Genomic DNA, 16494 nt, shown 5'->3' with positions numbered 1-16494 from the left:
GTGCATGTGCAGAGTGAAGTTTTTAATGAATGTATTCACTTCTACTACATCTGTACTGAAACATATCACAGCCAATAATCTGCTAAGTGGTCAGCTTGTTGCATTAGGCTTTTACTTTCATTTTATAGTTACCTAAACACTGAATTGTATTCATAAGCGCAGTTCATCATTCACAGGTTTCATTCTTGAAAACACATACCCGTCGGGTGCCATATTTCCTGTCGTCTCCACTAAAAACACAAAAGCACACAATCTTGTAGTACTGTACTTGTGAGGACATTGTTCTGACGTAGTGGGCCACCACAAACCTCAACAAGTTTCAAAGCTTTACAGATTCTCCAAATGTGTGGACCTGTAGTGGAGGAAAGAGACCATATAAATGTCTCATAATTTAGAATAAAGTCACTCAGACGTCATGATCCAAAATTGAGATCCACTGGGCCTTAACAGACTTTTGTACGTCACACAGTATGTGAGAAAAATTAACTGCTTCGTTATATGATGCAGTACTTCTGTATGGAATCATCTGCATTTGTTAGGTTTCTCTAATCATTCAGCTTTTTGCTTTAATTTGTCCCGCCTGTAGTCTCGCATTGCCAGACCTTCCTTCACAGCGCTGCAGAGGAGGGTCTGGCAAGTCCACACAGCATTCCGGGATGTGAGAAAAAAAACGTGCTCTGGTTTATTGGCATTTCTTTAAACTAATCACAATTTTCATGGGTGACGCCAAGGGCCGGACAGAGCCACGATGCCACTGCAAAATAGCCTCGGGAAGGAAGTTGTTTTGGTGGAACTTGTGTACGTTCAAAAGTTGTTTTAGTCGTACAACATAAAAATCAGATTGGACAGATAGTCTAGCTAGCTGTCTGGATTTACCCTGCAGAGATCTGAGGAGAAGTTAATCATAGTCCTCATCAATCCACCGGAGTTTAAAATGGCAACATAAAGAAAGTGGAAGGTGATGGTTAGGGCTGAACGATTAATTGCATTTGCGATAATATCGCGATATGTTAAAACGCGATTTCCTAATCGCAAAGGCTGCGATTTGGTCTCGATTTGATGACTCGCGAGAGCAAATCAGTCTGCACTACGCAGAGAAAGCATCAACTTAGCACGCTAATGCTACACCGTACCTTGAGCTGATCTCTGTCATTCAAACAATTCTGAGTTGAAGTTTAAAACTTTTACAGCCAGTTTAATAAAATGAAGGGTTTTGTTCGGGCTCGAGTCCATACATGCAGTTAATGGATACAGGCACGCAGAACTGAAGGCTCGGTTGGCAACGAGCTAGCTCTGATTAGCAGTTAGCTCCGGTTAGCGGTTAGCTCCGTTATAAAGATATGGGTGGAGGAGCTGCCACTGAGAGGGGTAACAATCAGACTGATAAATGACGGTTCGGGGAGCTTTCACAGCAGCGTGGCCGCGGGGTTTCAACGGTTTTATTAGTACAGTTAATCCCACGGCAAGACCACCAGCAGCTAACGTAACGATAGCCTCTCTGAGCTAGTGCAGTGTTGACGGTGTCGGCACGCAACTTCACGAGGGGGAGGGGCTGTATGGAGGAAATATTTATTCATAATTTAAATTGAAAGTCCAAAGAGAAATTGAAAGTCCAAAAGGAAAACAAAGCGAGATCAAATTAAAAATATTATTTTTAAAATGTTCTATTTGGCTTGGCTTTTGAATTTAATATTTGGCTTTTGAATTTCAATTTATCATTGGCTTTTAATTTTCATTTAATATTTGGCTTTTGAATTTCAATTTAACATTGGATTTTAATTTTCATTTAATATTTGGCTTTTGAATTTCAATTTAACATTGGATTTTAATTTTCATTTGGCTTTTGAATTTCAATTTAACATTGGATTTTAATTTTCATTTGGCTTTTGAATTTCAATTTAACATTGGATTTTAATTTTCATTTAATATTTGGCTTTTGAATTTCCATTTAACATTGCCTTTTCATTTGGACTTGACACATGTCAATGTAAATGAGGAGGCGTGGCCCAAAGGCTAGTGGGAGGGTCTGAAACGAACGGGGTGCAGAGGCACCTTATGAGCAGCAGGGGGAGCTTACTGCTGAGGAGCACACTGTTAAGCATCTGTCTGCAGATTCACCACTAGGCTGGCTCTTGTATCACATGATATCGACTGTTGTAGAAAGAAGTGGCTTGAGAAACACTTGAAATTCATGCTTTTTGGTGTAAACGTCATACCCAAATTAAAAGTGGTACAGCTCCCATATACTTTGACACTCAGGGGTGTGCCTGATATCATTGGAAAAGTGATTGATGTGGGTTTGTTTGTGTATTTGAGAAGTGTTGTATTTTGTAGTTTTTTGGCTTTTTTATTTGCACTTTTCAAATAGAAATAAAAAAACGCACAGACATATTTGTAGAAAAGAATTCATATAAAATCCATTTTTGAGTCTTTTAGCTTCTGAATTTTTTTCTGTAGTTAGCTGAGACGTGGCTAATGCTGTGTTGTCTGTCACCTGTCAGATGTGTTTACAGCAGTGTATTTTAATAATTTTACAGATTTATAACTTGGACAGAAATAAAAAATCTCCATTCTAGCCTCTGTAACTCTGTGTCAGTAAGGCCTAGAATCACCCTGACACAACTTGAGTGTTTCCTTTCCAATGATATCAGGCACACCCCTAAGTGTCAAAGTATATGGGAGCTGTACCACTTTTAATTTGGGTATGACGTTTATATATATATATATATATATACACATGTATATATATATATGTGTGTATATATATATATGTGTATATATATGTGTATATATATATAGGTTTATATATATATATATATGTGTGTATGTGTGTGTATGTATATGTATGTGTATATATATATATGTGTGTGTATATATATATGTGTATATATGTATATGTGTATATGTATGTATATGTATGTATGTGTTTTTACTGTTTAACTGTCTAGTGTGTAATTGTGTGTTGTTCATACTATACAATGATTTATTGTTTGTCTTTGTTGAATAATACAGAAGACAAAGAGCTTAAAAAAATAATCGAATCGCAATCGCAATATTTGGGGAAAAAATCGCAATTAGATTATTTTCAAAAATCGTTCAGCCCTAGTGATGGTCATCCGGCCAAAATGAGGGACATCTGGCGAAATTTCCAGCGGCAACCTGTGTCCCTACATGTGACAATGTGATCCGATTTTTTAACCCAAAATGTGATGAATACATTCGATTTTTTTTTTTACCCAAATACATATACTTATGACCCTAGCAGTATACTATGAACAGGTTGACCGCACAGGAGATGTGGATTTTTTTTTGTCCAGCTACTTGTGACCATTTAAGACCAGCTAAAGGATGATGATGATGATCAAGTAATAAAAGTTGCCGATCTGTGTGAGCACTTAAATAATATAAGGCTGATAAGGATTTTTCACAATATGTCTAAATTGCGGGGAGGAAGGTTTTTGATGGGATGAAAATATCAAACCAACACCAACTTATATCTTTCTCTGCTTTATTCAAGACTCATCTTTATGTTTTTGGTAGAAAATTAAAATAAAAGCAAATTTTGGCATACAGATACATTCACTTGTCACAGATAAATGTGTTTGCTTGACTGATGTGTCAGTTCCACACTTTATCTACACCTTTCTCTAACAGCAGAGATATACTGTCTTGGAACTTATATATATATATATATATATTTTTTTTTTTTTTTTTTTAACTAGAATCATACTTTTTCCTATACTTACAAAAGAAACGAAAAGAGAGACAACAAAATTACCTCATGGCACAAAAAAATAAAATCTTTCCTAGATTGTGTTAGAAAACAATTGAGAACAATAGCAGCTTAGCTAGCCTGCAACAGCATTTGTCAATAAGCCTCGAGTACTTTGTAGGAGGAGAAAGGTTTAACAAAGTGATAGTCCAGGTTGCCGCAGTGAGGGCATTGCTGGACATTGCTGTACTCCGAGAAATACTGCATCCCGACTCGGACATCCACCACTGGCTTCCCGCAGTGCTTACAGTTGAGACGAGCCTGCAGACACACATGAAGGACGCAGGTCAGTTCACAGGACGTTGAATAACAACTATTATTATACATATTTGTCTTTGTTTCAGCATTTATTGTTATGCTTATTAATGTTTAATATGCTTGTTTGTATGTATGCGCCCAATCACCACGGCAAATTCTATGTAGTAGTTCCACTACTGTGGCAATAAACTGCTTTCTGATTCTGAATTAAAGCTGCGCAAGATTCGAGCATGGAAATTCAGAAGATGGTCAACTCAAAAGGTCCACTCACTTTCAACTGCATCTCAGTGTTCATTAACACTACACTGGTAAAACAGCAATGACCCTGGACCCGGGTTGCACCAGCTGTTCTTAAGTTCAAACGTAGCCTGTAGCATTTACCAACTTTATATTCGTTGGCTCAAGCCAAAGAAAGTGAGAAGTTAAAACTTAAAGCAAGACAGAGACTGTTTCAGTAGAATTTACAATTTATGAGGTTTTGAGTTCATTTGGCGAACTTGTTAGCAAAAAGCTGGTTATTTATACACTCAGCATACGGAGCACCATTAACATTTATTTGGAATCGTGTTTCCTGATACATGTAATGATACGTTGCAGTTAGACTGAAAAGTCGGAAACGTCAATTGGAATGCCCCCTGAAGTCCGATTTCCGACTTGGAAAATCGGGAGAACCTCACCCACCCCAACATCACAATCCAACATGGCTGCTCCGAGCATCAACAGTAGTGAAAGCTGTGTGGATATACTGTCTGTTGGCATTTTTGTCTCACATGTGTCTCGTTAAATCAGTCGTACACACAGTACTGTCCATCATCTATCTGTGGACATGTTGCTACAGTTTTTGCACACATAAAATGCATTGCTATCAACTGGTAATGCTAACGATGGCTAACCTGGCTAGAGGCTCCCTACCCCTATTTTTCTGACTTTTAACTGGAAGGCAGTCAACTATGGTGTGACGTCAATCACAGTTTCAACCTCTGACTTCAGTGGTAAATGGAACGCAGCATAATTCCAATATTCACTCTCTTCTGGCTCTCTTTTTGGCCTCTAACAACTCTTGAGGGGAAATATCTGTCTCTTTAGCTGCTAAATGCACACTAAAATGTTCCATGGAGCTAAGATGAACTGCAGAGTTTGGGTTGTTGGTTTGACACCTCTCACACAGACATAGTAATTTGACCCATTGTAAATATAAAACTGATTAGTGCCGATCTACCTGTGGTGAGTAACAGAATGACAAGATCATTGGAAAGCACCACCGTTTGATTTCACTGCTGATTTAGCGGAATATATGTGTCATGGTAGTCAGAAAGATCTGTTCCTACCTGGCAGCATGGTGAAGCAGCCAGTATATCGTAGGTGTACATGGTGCCCAGTTGGTGCCAGCTCCCGTCCCAGGGTGACTTGCACTTGATGCAGACAATCTTGTGGACGCCTTCTAGACAGTCCACACATATGGCGTAGAGGTGCATTAACCTGCCTGTTGGAAATAAGGAAATATAGTTAGGTATTACATTCACTAAAGAACAAGTCAGTCAGTTTGTTTGTTAATCAGCCAGGGAAACTTCTGATTGCATCCTTGGCTCATTATCATGCTGTCAGACCAGAGCAGCCTGAGGGATTGAGCTACTGGATAGTAAAGCAAGCCTGTCCACACATAAAAGTTGACTATGACTGATTACCAGTCATAGTCATTTCATTTCCTAAAAGGACAGCCTGGCATGAACCAAACTGAAACTTTACTGCACTGTACAACTTCTGCGTGATTACCACAAAAAACAAACAAAAAAAACCATGCTATCCAAGTAGACATTTAAACCTTATTAAACTGAAGCTATGGAGCAAAAACAATGCAGTTTACCATCCAAATCACCCTATAAACAACAATTCTGTTGTTGGTGTGTTTTCTGTGTACTTGTGTTGCAAAATAAGTCCCTGTACACTTGCTTTACCCTCTTAAGACAAAAAAAGCCTTAACTCTTAACTACCGTTCGATAAACAAACTGACAAAACTGATTTTAATCAAACCTTGCTTTTTTATTTATTTTTTTGGGGCATTTCTGCCTTTATTGGACAGGAAAGCGGAGATATGAAAGGGGAGAGAGAGGGGGGAAGACATGCAGGAAAACCGTCACAGGTCAGATTCGAAACCTGGACCTCCTGCGTCGAGGAATAAACCTCTGCACATGTGCGCCCGCTCTACCAACTGAGCTAACCGGCCACTAAACCTTGCTTTTTAACTGTACAGCATGATTCAACTGTTTCTCTTTCACCAACATTTATATTCTGCCTGCCACACAAAAGCATGCAAAACAGAATAAATAATCCTTTCATGCTGATGCGTATCAAGCACCATACACATCAAAGCTTGTGGGCCAGCACATCAAAGAGGGTCCATGCGGCCATCGTTCTAATTCACATTCATGTTGGACTGTGCAGAAGCCAGCAGAAAACCTTTTATGTCTGTATACACAGTTTGGATCAGGCTTATTGATGGATTAACCAGTCATAACCTGTCTTTATAGAAAGGAAAGCTTGGACTTTTTAAATAGAAAGTGAATATATATATAATTGAGCAGAATAGCATATTAATGGCTGCAATTCATGTAAACACTAAATATGTTTTTTTTCCTGATTAGAAGCAATCCTGATGTCCTGCAGATCCAGAGCTTGATAACTTAATACTTGCTTCAGTTTCTGTTGGTTTTCAGATTAAACACTGTAGCTACATTATGAAACTAAACAAAGTGTGAATAGTATTAACGTGTTTTCTATAATTCACAGATGGTACTTGTTTTTGTTTTTTTAAGTTTCCTGTTAGGCTGTACTTAGGCACAGTGGTGCTTCAGTCTTAATGCTAACATCAGCGTGGTAACATGTTTCCAATAACAAAGCATACACGCTGATGTTTGGCAGGTATAATGTTTACCACGTTCATTTTCTTTAGCCTGTTAGCATGCTAACATCTGCTGATTAGCTCTAAAAGCAGAGTATGAATGTCTAAATTTTAAAGCAATCCATCCATAGGTGTAATATACAGGGGGGATGAGGGAGTTACAACGCCCAATAATTAAAACTGGCCAGTGCACCCCACACCCCCCCAAAACCCATTATAATTTTCTTTACATAAATAAGGACATTTGCACCATACATTGATGCTGAAAAGGCAGAACTTGTTGCAGAAAAGTTCACCAGAATGCAGGCAATGAAGAGTTTGATGCTCAAAATTTCAATTTTGTTCAAAAGTGGTGATCTCAACCTCTGCCCCCCCCCTTCCCAATGTTGAACCCAAAGTTACGCCATTGAATCCATCCAAATAGAAGTGAAAATACATTAAAAAAACTAAAATGTCAACCTCCTGGTGGCGCTAGAGGAAAAGTCAGAGGATCACCAAAGTCAGTAGGATTCATCCTCCAACATAATTTCATGTCAATTCATCAAATAGTTGTTGAGATATTTCAGTCTCGATCAAAGTGGTGGACCAACTGAACTTTTATCCTGTTATCATCCATAGAGCCACAGTGCTAACATGTCTAATGAAAAAAAATCTTAACTTGTAAGTGAAGATTAATGAATAATATCTTCAAACAGACATTTCTTTGTTTTATAAGGTTATTCCAAGCTCTTGCTTTTTTTGTACAAAGGAAAATGTGTAACTTAAAGGTTAACTACTGTTTTTTTTTTCAACCTGGACCCTATTTTCTTATGTTTTTGTTTTTAAGTGACTAATGGGAACAACAATCTTTTACACTGGTCCAGTATTAAGCAAGACTGCTGCAGTCGGCATCGGTGAAACAGGTTACAATGTAAGTTAAGAGGGCAATTGTCCAGCTTGTATTTACCTTCACCACTGACTGATTGACGTTCTAAGTGTCTGACAACATTATGGAAAGGGTCCCTTCAGCGATAGACCTTTAAACCCTCTTTGAGACCTTTTTTGTTTAACCAGAAACAGCTCTGAAGTCGCCAGCGCTAAACCCACCAGACTCCATTTCAAAAAGCAATACTTTTAGTGTGTATAGAGCCAACGTATTTTCACATGTGTAAACTATGTGTTTATTTCAACCAAAACTAGAATTGTGATGGTTGGAAAAGTGGAAAGATGACCCAAAACGGCTTTTCGCAGTTTTATTTTGTTTCTGTCGACTTTGAATGAAGTGTATTTTACGATGCTAAACTGTTTATTTACATGGAGTCTGATGGATTTAGCTAACGCGATTTCGCAGATGTTTTTATGTTTAAATAAAGGATCTTACTCTTTAACAGAAAGGTTGATCTCCTTAGAAATCCTTTCCATAATGTTGTCACACACTTAGAATATTAATCAGTGGCAAAACAGGCACTTTTGTGAAGGTAAATACAAGCTGGACAATTGCCCTATTTACTTACATAGTAGCTTGTTTCGCCGCAGCCAACTCCAGCAATCTTGCTTAATACAGGACCAATTTCAAAGATCGTTGTTCCCATCAGTCACTTAGACACAAAAACATAGGAAAATAGGGTCCAGGTTGAAAAATTGGCTGGAATGCTGGAAGACTGTTTTTGGTGGTGCAGGTTGGCCAGTTTGGTTTTTTTTGGTGTTCGTGGAGCCTGGGCTGTCTACACAGGCCGTGTTTTTTTTTTTTTTTTACAGTGTGTTCAGGGGACAGGCAGCTCGCGGATAGTTAGGGGATATTTGCTGCATGTGACAAAAAATGTTGTAGCCTAAAAAACACGTTATTCTGAGCTATGTCAACTCCATACACTTAGTATTTGTGTCCCACGCCATGATCTTGAAATAAAGTCTGACCTTGAAGGTGGCATGGGACGTCATACTCAATCTCGTCGTGGCGGGAAGGGCTGAGAAACAGGGTCCCGTCCACCAAAGGAAACTGTTCAAACACAGGCAGCGCTCTGTGGCACAGCGCACAGTTGACCACGTTTCTCTGGCTCGCACTGAGGGCTGACAGGATAAACCTACAGGACAACATGGACAAAAACAACTTTAGCAAGTCGGCCTAACCCCTGAAATGCTGCTTTAATCTTAAACACACACATGTACATTTTTACTTTTCTTTTACCAGGATTTTATGTTGATAAGGCAGCTTAACCTTACTGCACATATTATGACGACTATTATGATGTGTTGCACAACGGGCAGTGTGCAATTTTGTTGGCAAGTGGCAGGCTCTGCATGCAACATGAGCATGTCCATGCAGAGTGATGCAACAGTCTCTGTGTACTTCATGTATGTGTGTGTGTATATGTATGCACTATGTTGAATTTTTTAAACAGCAGATATTGTTTGTTTGTCCAAGAAAAATGTACCCATGGGACAATAAAATCTTATCTAATCTTATTTTATCTTATCTTATTACACCACCCTCTACACTGAAAGGTTCTGGCAAGGGACATGCTTTGGTTTTATCAGAGTTGACTTTATAAACAAGTGAAGTTGTACTAAATCTATAGAATTAACCCGGGAGTAATTTTCTAGGCTGATACTAGTAACATTATAAAACTTAGACTAATAACTCGTGTGCCTCTAACATGATGGACCACAGCTCACTAATAAATGTCAATTCACAGTCTACATGTAGCCTATGCCTACCCTGGAAATCCAGAGTTCTCCCGAGAGCACAAATTGAATTTGCTCAGCGAGTCACTCTGGCATTGAGTAAGGATGCTTATTAACTATGCCCTTGCAGCCGAGCTGCACCAATCATATCGGTGTATCTGATATAGGCGGGCCAGAGGCGAAGCTAAACAGATGACGACAGTTTAATCTACCAGTTAGCTACGCTGGTAGCTAAGCATATGGGGCTCTGGATACGTCACCCCTTGTATTGTTGTGATTGGTCGTAGTGTTATCCAATTGCGTGCAGTGAGATTTTCAAATGCATGCTCGAGTTGGGCCATTTTCATTACTCAATGCCAGACCCTTAATCTTTTGGATTTGGCTCTGAATTTCCAAGCTAGCCCATGACTGAAAATGTATCTTTGTATTTATAGTTTTTATGTCTAGTGAGACAAATCATTCCAACATGACCATTAGGAAGAAAAAAAAAACACTTGCTTTTCAGTGGATAGCTTTAGTGTCTTATGATGGTTTACAATTAATGCTGTTGTTGCCTATTACACATCCAGCGGATGTGGAGAAACATTAGCATTCATTTGGAGTCCTGTTTGTGTCCACCAGGCAAATGTAAGTCCATTATTTACTCTCCTAATTATTGAGGTTTATTTTATTACGTATTGATTTGATTTAAAAAGTCGACCAAACTACCCCAAGTGAAGTATTCACAGCTACGTTTCTACTATTCTCTACAATGTTTATAACATAAATAGTGAGGGGAAATACTGTCATGCATAAACAGTGTCCAGGTTCATCCCACTATGCTGGCTGGCCTTTTGCAACATCAAAGCCACCATGAATATGAGTGCTGGCACTGATATGAACTTCACATAGATAAAAAGGATTTAATTGACTTGTTGCGGAAAGGTGAATTATGAATGAGCTTGTCTTGTCTCACCTTTTATTTTAAGCAACTTAGAATTCAGAAAAACTTAAGTATCCATCATTTTTGATCTGTGATGTTTGTTTTTTTACTTAACTGTTTGTCTGCTTTCCGACAAGAATAATGTTTAATTTATTAAATCGCTAATATTCAAATTCATGTTACATGGTCAGAGGTATGTATTTAGAATTTTACAATTAATGTGACTGAGCAGGCAAATCTGGTTTTATAATACCACATTAACTATAAACTACAGTTAAACCACTTAACAAAGTCAATGAAACAGTCAATTTCTTTCTAGAATCATCTTTTTAAACAAGCATACCAAATCAAATGAAGAGGCCCTGCGCTGTAAAACATCTTACAATGTTTTGGAATCAACTAATCAAAAAAAAGTTAATTTAATTTAAACTTTCTAGTTTTTATTTTAAGACCAATTGAGAACATATTATCATGAGTTGTTTTGAACTGTTGGTTAGACAAAACAAGCCATTTAAAAATATGTCACCTTGTCATGTGGAAAATTGTGATCAGCATTTGTTCTATTTTCTAACCAAATTAACTATTTTGGCTTGACATGATGAGTTGAATAAATGCACTTGTTTGGGTTCACTCACCTCATTAGATAAAGTTTCTAATGACACCTGATGATGGTATTAGCAGACTTACCAGCAAGCATTGTTTGAGTGTTAAAAATCTCTAAAGAACCCATTGTTGTGTGGAGTGAAGAACCTGCAGTGTGTCTTTATTTTGCTTACATGTTAAGTTAAGTCATGGTTGTTTCTTTTCATAATAATGCAAACGACGTGAACCATGGAGGGTTAGTATCGATTTCAGTAATTAACTCGGGTACCAAAGGAGATCTCCAGCAGCAGCCACAGATGTAAGTTCTAAATTCAAAACTGACTAAGAAAATGTCAAATGAAAGCAAGTCTGTCCGTACATTTTGTCAGTTGAATGAACATTTGTTGATTCGACTTAATAGATTAAGTATCTCAAACTTGTTTTTAACACTTAATTCAGTTAGTTTTACATTTTCAAAACTCACAAGACAACTTTGAACTTATTATTTAACTTTAAGTTCAATTAACTCACATATTCAGGCCCGAGGGGAAACATGTTTTACAGTGTACCTGCGCAGCTCTTCTCCCTGGCCTGCCTGGGCATCGTCCTCCATGCGGACGTGGTAGGTGTTGAGTTTATGTCGAGGGACGTGGGTGAGGAGCTCCGAGAGGTCCAGCCTCCTCAGGAACTGCACTGGGGGAGAGTGGGCGCCGTCGCCCACACTGCCGGAGGTGAGCCGGTGGTGGAGCGGGAGGGCGAAGGACAGCGGCAGGGGGATTACAGACCCCGGGTCGAGGTGAGCTCCGCCGCCGGAGGCTCCCATCGAGCAGCCGCCGCCTCGACCGAGAGCTCCCCCGACCAGCAGGTGTTTCCTCTGCGGGTCCATGTGGACGGCTGATTTGAGGAACTCTCCCAGCTGACGGGAACCTCGCAATCCTGCTCCTCCTGCTGCTGCTGCTCCGAGGACAGCGGTGGGGGAGAAAGGGAAGCCAGTTGGAGGGGACTGTCCTGGGGAGTCACATGGAGACTTCTGAGGAGGCCCCAGAGAAAAGGGTCCTCCTGCAGGGAATCCTCCTGCTGCTGCTCCTCTCTCTGTAGAGTTCTGACGGTCCATTGATTGTCTCCGAGGTAACTCCTGACTAGAGGCTCTGTGGGGTAGTTTACCTCCTCCTCCTCCTCCTCCTCCTGCTGCTCCTGGTGGCTTGCTTCTCTTGGGCTCCTCAAAAAGCCCGTCCCCGGGCCCCGGAGCCCCTCCACTGGACCCATTCCTGCCCGTGCTCCTCTCAGATGGCTTTTTCTTGCGGTCATCCTGCGCTCGTTTCACCTGATACCAGTCGGTGTCTTTCTTTAGATGGCCCTGGCCGCAGCGGCAGGAGCAGAACCTGAAGGCCAGGTCGTAGCCCTTCTTGGTCCACATGTTCTGCCGGCACTGCTTCTCGTTCCAGGACCGCGCACGGCCGATGCAGTTGAACTGGACGAGGATGGAGCTCTCCCACTCGTAGAAACACTGCAGATGCATCCAGTTGCCGTAAGGGCAGAGCTCGCTGTTGCAGAGCACCCGCTGGTAGTCGTCCTTCTCCATGTTGATGGGGCGGACCAAGCTGCAGCCGAGTGGGGTCGCACACTGGACCTCTAGATGCGTAAAGACAGGGGGAGGTGGTTATTTTGTTGTGTTCTCATTACAATTTCCCACAAAATCTAAAAAGCCTAAGAATTTTACTGACTTTAAGGCTCATTGTTCTACTAATAAAAAATATTATTCAGAAAATTACTTTTCTGAATAATCGCTTAATATTTTGGTCTAAAAAATAAAATTGTGGAGAAATAAAACAAACAAGTTGCATCTTTAAATTACTAATTTTCTTAGTCCAAAGCAAAAATGTATTCAATTTAGGGCTGCAACTAAAGATTATCTTCAATATTGATTACTATGCCAATTCTTTCTCGAAAAACCAATTCATTGTTTGGTCTATTAAACCAATCATCATGAAGAAAATACATAAAAATGTCCCTCACTGTCTCTTAGAGGCCAAGGTGATGTCTTCCAATGTCTAAAACCCAAAGATAATCAAATTTACTATGAAATACGACAAAGAAATTCTTACATTTGAGAAGCTAGAAACATGAAATGTTTGACATGTTTTTGTTCTGTCTGAGACAACGGTAAGGTTACAGCGGTGTCTCCACCATATGTTACACTGTTTCTGCAGCACAGAATGAGGTGAAAATGTTAAAAGAGAGATACGAGTGTCCTTGCTGCCTCATCGCCATCGATTTATTAAATTCAACTAGGCCATTCAAGCCTGTGAGCGCCTCTATTCAAGCTCTGCCAACTGTCAAGTCTGGCGGTGAATCAAATGTGGGCACACAGTCTCTACAAGAAGTAGCTCATGATAATACACTGTGTGTGTGTGTGTGTGTGTGTGTGTGTGTGTGTGTGTGTGTGTGTGTGTGTATGTGTGCGGGGGATAGTTTCCTCCTTCCTTTTCCGGTAGAGACAGTGTCAGTGCTTTTGTTTTCTCCCCTCGAAAGTCACCACAGTGGAGAAAAATACACTATCCAATGCATTTTTAGCCCTGTTCATTTCAGTGGATACAACTGATAGAATGCTACACTGAGTTCAGCTTGAAGGAATCTGTAAATTAATCTTGCTTGGACACAGAAACACAGAAATAAACAATAGCTCCATAAAGATGTTTTCTAAGTTGATTTTACTTATTTTATTGCCCTGAAAAGGTAATATACGTACATTTCGAGCTGCAGCTACAGATTTGTCTGCTGATTATTTTCTTGATTAATCGATTTATTTTTGGTCAATATAATGTATTCAAATTGCTTGTTTTGTTCAACCAATCAACAGTCCAAAACCCAACTATAATACAGTTTACTATAATCAAGGACAAGAAACACAGAAAATTGACATATTCAAGAACGCTTTCGTTTGGATTTTTACCTTTTTATAGCAATACAGGTATAACAAGTCAACTTTTATAGCAATGTAATAAAATGACTTAGATGATATTGTACCATTAATATATAGAGTGCAATAACCTGTTCTGGTCTGAGATGCTGTTTTTACAAACAAAAGTGTATTTGAAAAGAAACGTGTATGCCTATCACATTTAAAAGCCCAAGAAGCCAAGCTGGGTAACTTTTTCCATCTATTCTAAGGCTGTATGGGATGAAGTTGAACTTGAGTGCGCAAACAAGCGGTGAGGTGTTAGTATTACCCTTGAGTAAGGCCACAACCAGATAGCCTACTGTGTGGTCAAGGTGTGCTTGAAGAAAAGGCAGCTGAGGCCTATAGTAACCTACACACCAAATGTAACAACAATTGATCAGTAACGTTGATGTAATGGAATTCAAATGCGTTCATTGTGTAATTAAGACTCGCCGAGTCAGCATTTGACAACAAGGAGCACTATTTTCTTATGTGATAATTCCAATAAGAGTTCGAGGCGCAAAATTCCATTCATAAGTCTGACCATTTTAACATTTCTAGCGTGTCGGGTACTACTTAAACATGTTGAAACAAGACTTAAGACGGATTACGAAAACCCAACAAGCGCTCTCCTAATCGGCTAACATCCAACACACCAAGCAACACCTGTCTCAACAACATTTCAACTTGTTTGCCTGCAGTTCCCACAATCTGCTCGCACCAAAGCAAACCACGGTGGCCCTTAAAAATCAGCTAAACCTGATACACAATCAAGATTTTTAGTGCAGTTGACTAGGCTAACTTGCTGGTTCACATATACAACGACGACCCCAAAAACAAATCCACTCCATTAATAGAAGGCCTCGCGTCGTGATCGGCCAACATAGCCTATATGTGACGACAATCAAAAAACTCATTAAATTGCTACATTTTTAAATCGATGTTTGGCACGGTGTTCTCTCCAGAGTGGAAATAAGTTGAGGGCGGGGGTGGTAGAGCAATTTGTAACGTCGCAGTGCATGTATGTCACAGTCGCACAGACAAGACAGAGCTTTCCCCTGGCAGGAGGGCAGCATCACTAAACTTCTACATCTGTGTCCGTTTCCTCTCTTACCACTTGAGCGCTCGTGTCTGGGTGCAGCAGCCGCCGAGGCAGCGGCCGCGCCTCCTGTTGCGGCCGCACAGGCTCCATTTTCCTGCTCATCTCCGCTACTGTTAGTGCGTTTGCTTTTCTTTCCCTTGTTGTTCTTCTGGTTGGGCATTGTACAGGATTCGGATGTCAGTGTTATTTTCGACCTCTATCAACGCTGGCTGCTGTCATCGCCACTGTCTGACATTTCTGTGGACTCCATTTCTGCAGTGGTGCTTGTTTTGTTTTTTTGTTGTTGCAGTTTTTTTTCTTTTTGTGTTGCCGTTTTTGGTGTCCTCGTTGAAGACAGGCAGGGTTTAGCCCAGCTCTGACAGAAGCAGTTAAAAAAGAATAAGCTGCTATAACCTTTAAGAACGAAGGCGTGTCCGTCTCTTGTTTTGATTCCTGCTCTGCTGTTTTCTTCCACCCCCTGACGTCACGGGACCCCGCCCCCCGCGTTCGCCGTCGGTTTATGTTGCGTTCAGGTCCTGTGAGAACGCTCGGACTTTACAGTATCAAATGCTCGTGTTAAACATCTAGCACTAAACAACACAAACATTTAATCGTTTTATTTTGTTTGTTTGTTGTTTGTACATCACAAGCAATGATGGAAGGAGGAAAATAAAATGAGCCTTTATTGACACAAGGGTATATATATATGAGCCTATCCATATATGAGCCTATCCAGGAGATAAATGTATTGTTTTTTATGTGTGTTTTTTCTTCTTTGTAATATGGACCATTTTTTACGTGTCTGAAATAAAGCAAATAATAGCAATATAGTTCCTGTTTATACCTGCAGACATCACAGTATACATGTAATTTTATTGTAATGCATATTCTAAAAATATACTGAAAGTCCTCAGTATGCAGAATGGCCCATTCTATCAATGGATTATTATAACTGATACGTTAATGTGTAGAATTTGTATGTTGCAGCTGCTAAAGGTGGGGCTAATTTTAACTACTGGCGGGGTAGCTCAATCTATAATTCATCATTCACTGATTTTATTTTGCATTAATAACCTGAGTTTGGAAACTGGTAACTAAAGCTTCAGAATAAATGTAGTGGAGTTAAAAGTACAATATATCTAAAATGTAGTAGAGTAAATATACAGATTTATAAAGTTCCTAATTTTCAATAATTGTGATATAGATGTAACGGTGCCTGGTGATGTTGTTGTTGCTGTTGTTAACACATATAAAAAGTACTTAATAAAACTTCATCAAATCAAAACAAATTTATAGCAGCTGAACCAGATATTCCCACAGTACCTGAAGGCAGCAGTACCCTCAGCCTTGAGACATAAGAAGTTGATGAGAAGTAATA

The 16494-nt window shown here is 39.7% G+C and overlaps 1 protein-coding gene across 1 annotated transcript; it reads right to left on the bottom strand.

Annotated features, from left to right (window-relative positions):
* Nucleotides 1-3713: 3713 nt before the first annotated feature.
* Nucleotides 3714-15585, bottom strand: heca (hdc homolog, cell cycle regulator). The gene is made up of 5 exons (XM_028605282.1): nucleotides 15150-15585; nucleotides 11664-12726; nucleotides 8823-8989; nucleotides 5359-5513; nucleotides 3714-4033 (listed from the first exon to the last, which is right to left on the bottom strand). The coding sequence occupies exons 1-5, from the start codon at nucleotides 15295-15297 to the stop codon at nucleotides 3869-3871; spliced, it is 1698 nt and encodes a 565-aa protein (XP_028461083.1). The 5' UTR covers nucleotides 15298-15585; the 3' UTR covers nucleotides 3714-3868.
* Nucleotides 15586-16494: the final 909 nt, after the last annotated feature.

Source organism: Perca flavescens, chromosome 18 (genome assembly GCF_004354835.1).
Source record: "Perca flavescens isolate YP-PL-M2 chromosome 18, PFLA_1.0, whole genome shotgun sequence".
Lineage (NCBI taxonomy): Eukaryota > Metazoa > Chordata > Actinopteri > Perciformes > Percidae > Perca > Perca flavescens.
This window is presented reverse-complemented; position numbering and strand designations above follow the sequence as displayed.

Coding starts and splice junctions, on each gene's coding strand:
- heca (XM_028605282.1), bottom strand. CDS start 15,297: ATGCCCAACCAGAAGAACAACAAGGGAAAGAAAAGCAAACGCACTAAC. Junction 12,727..15,149: donor CAGACACGAGCGCTCAAGTG/GTAAGAGAGGAA, acceptor TTACGCATCTAG/AGGTCCAGTGTGCGACCCCA. Junction 4,034..5,358: donor CTGCTTCACCATGCTGCCAG/GTAGGAACAGAT, acceptor GTGTGTCTGCAG/GCTCGTCTCAACTGTAAGCA.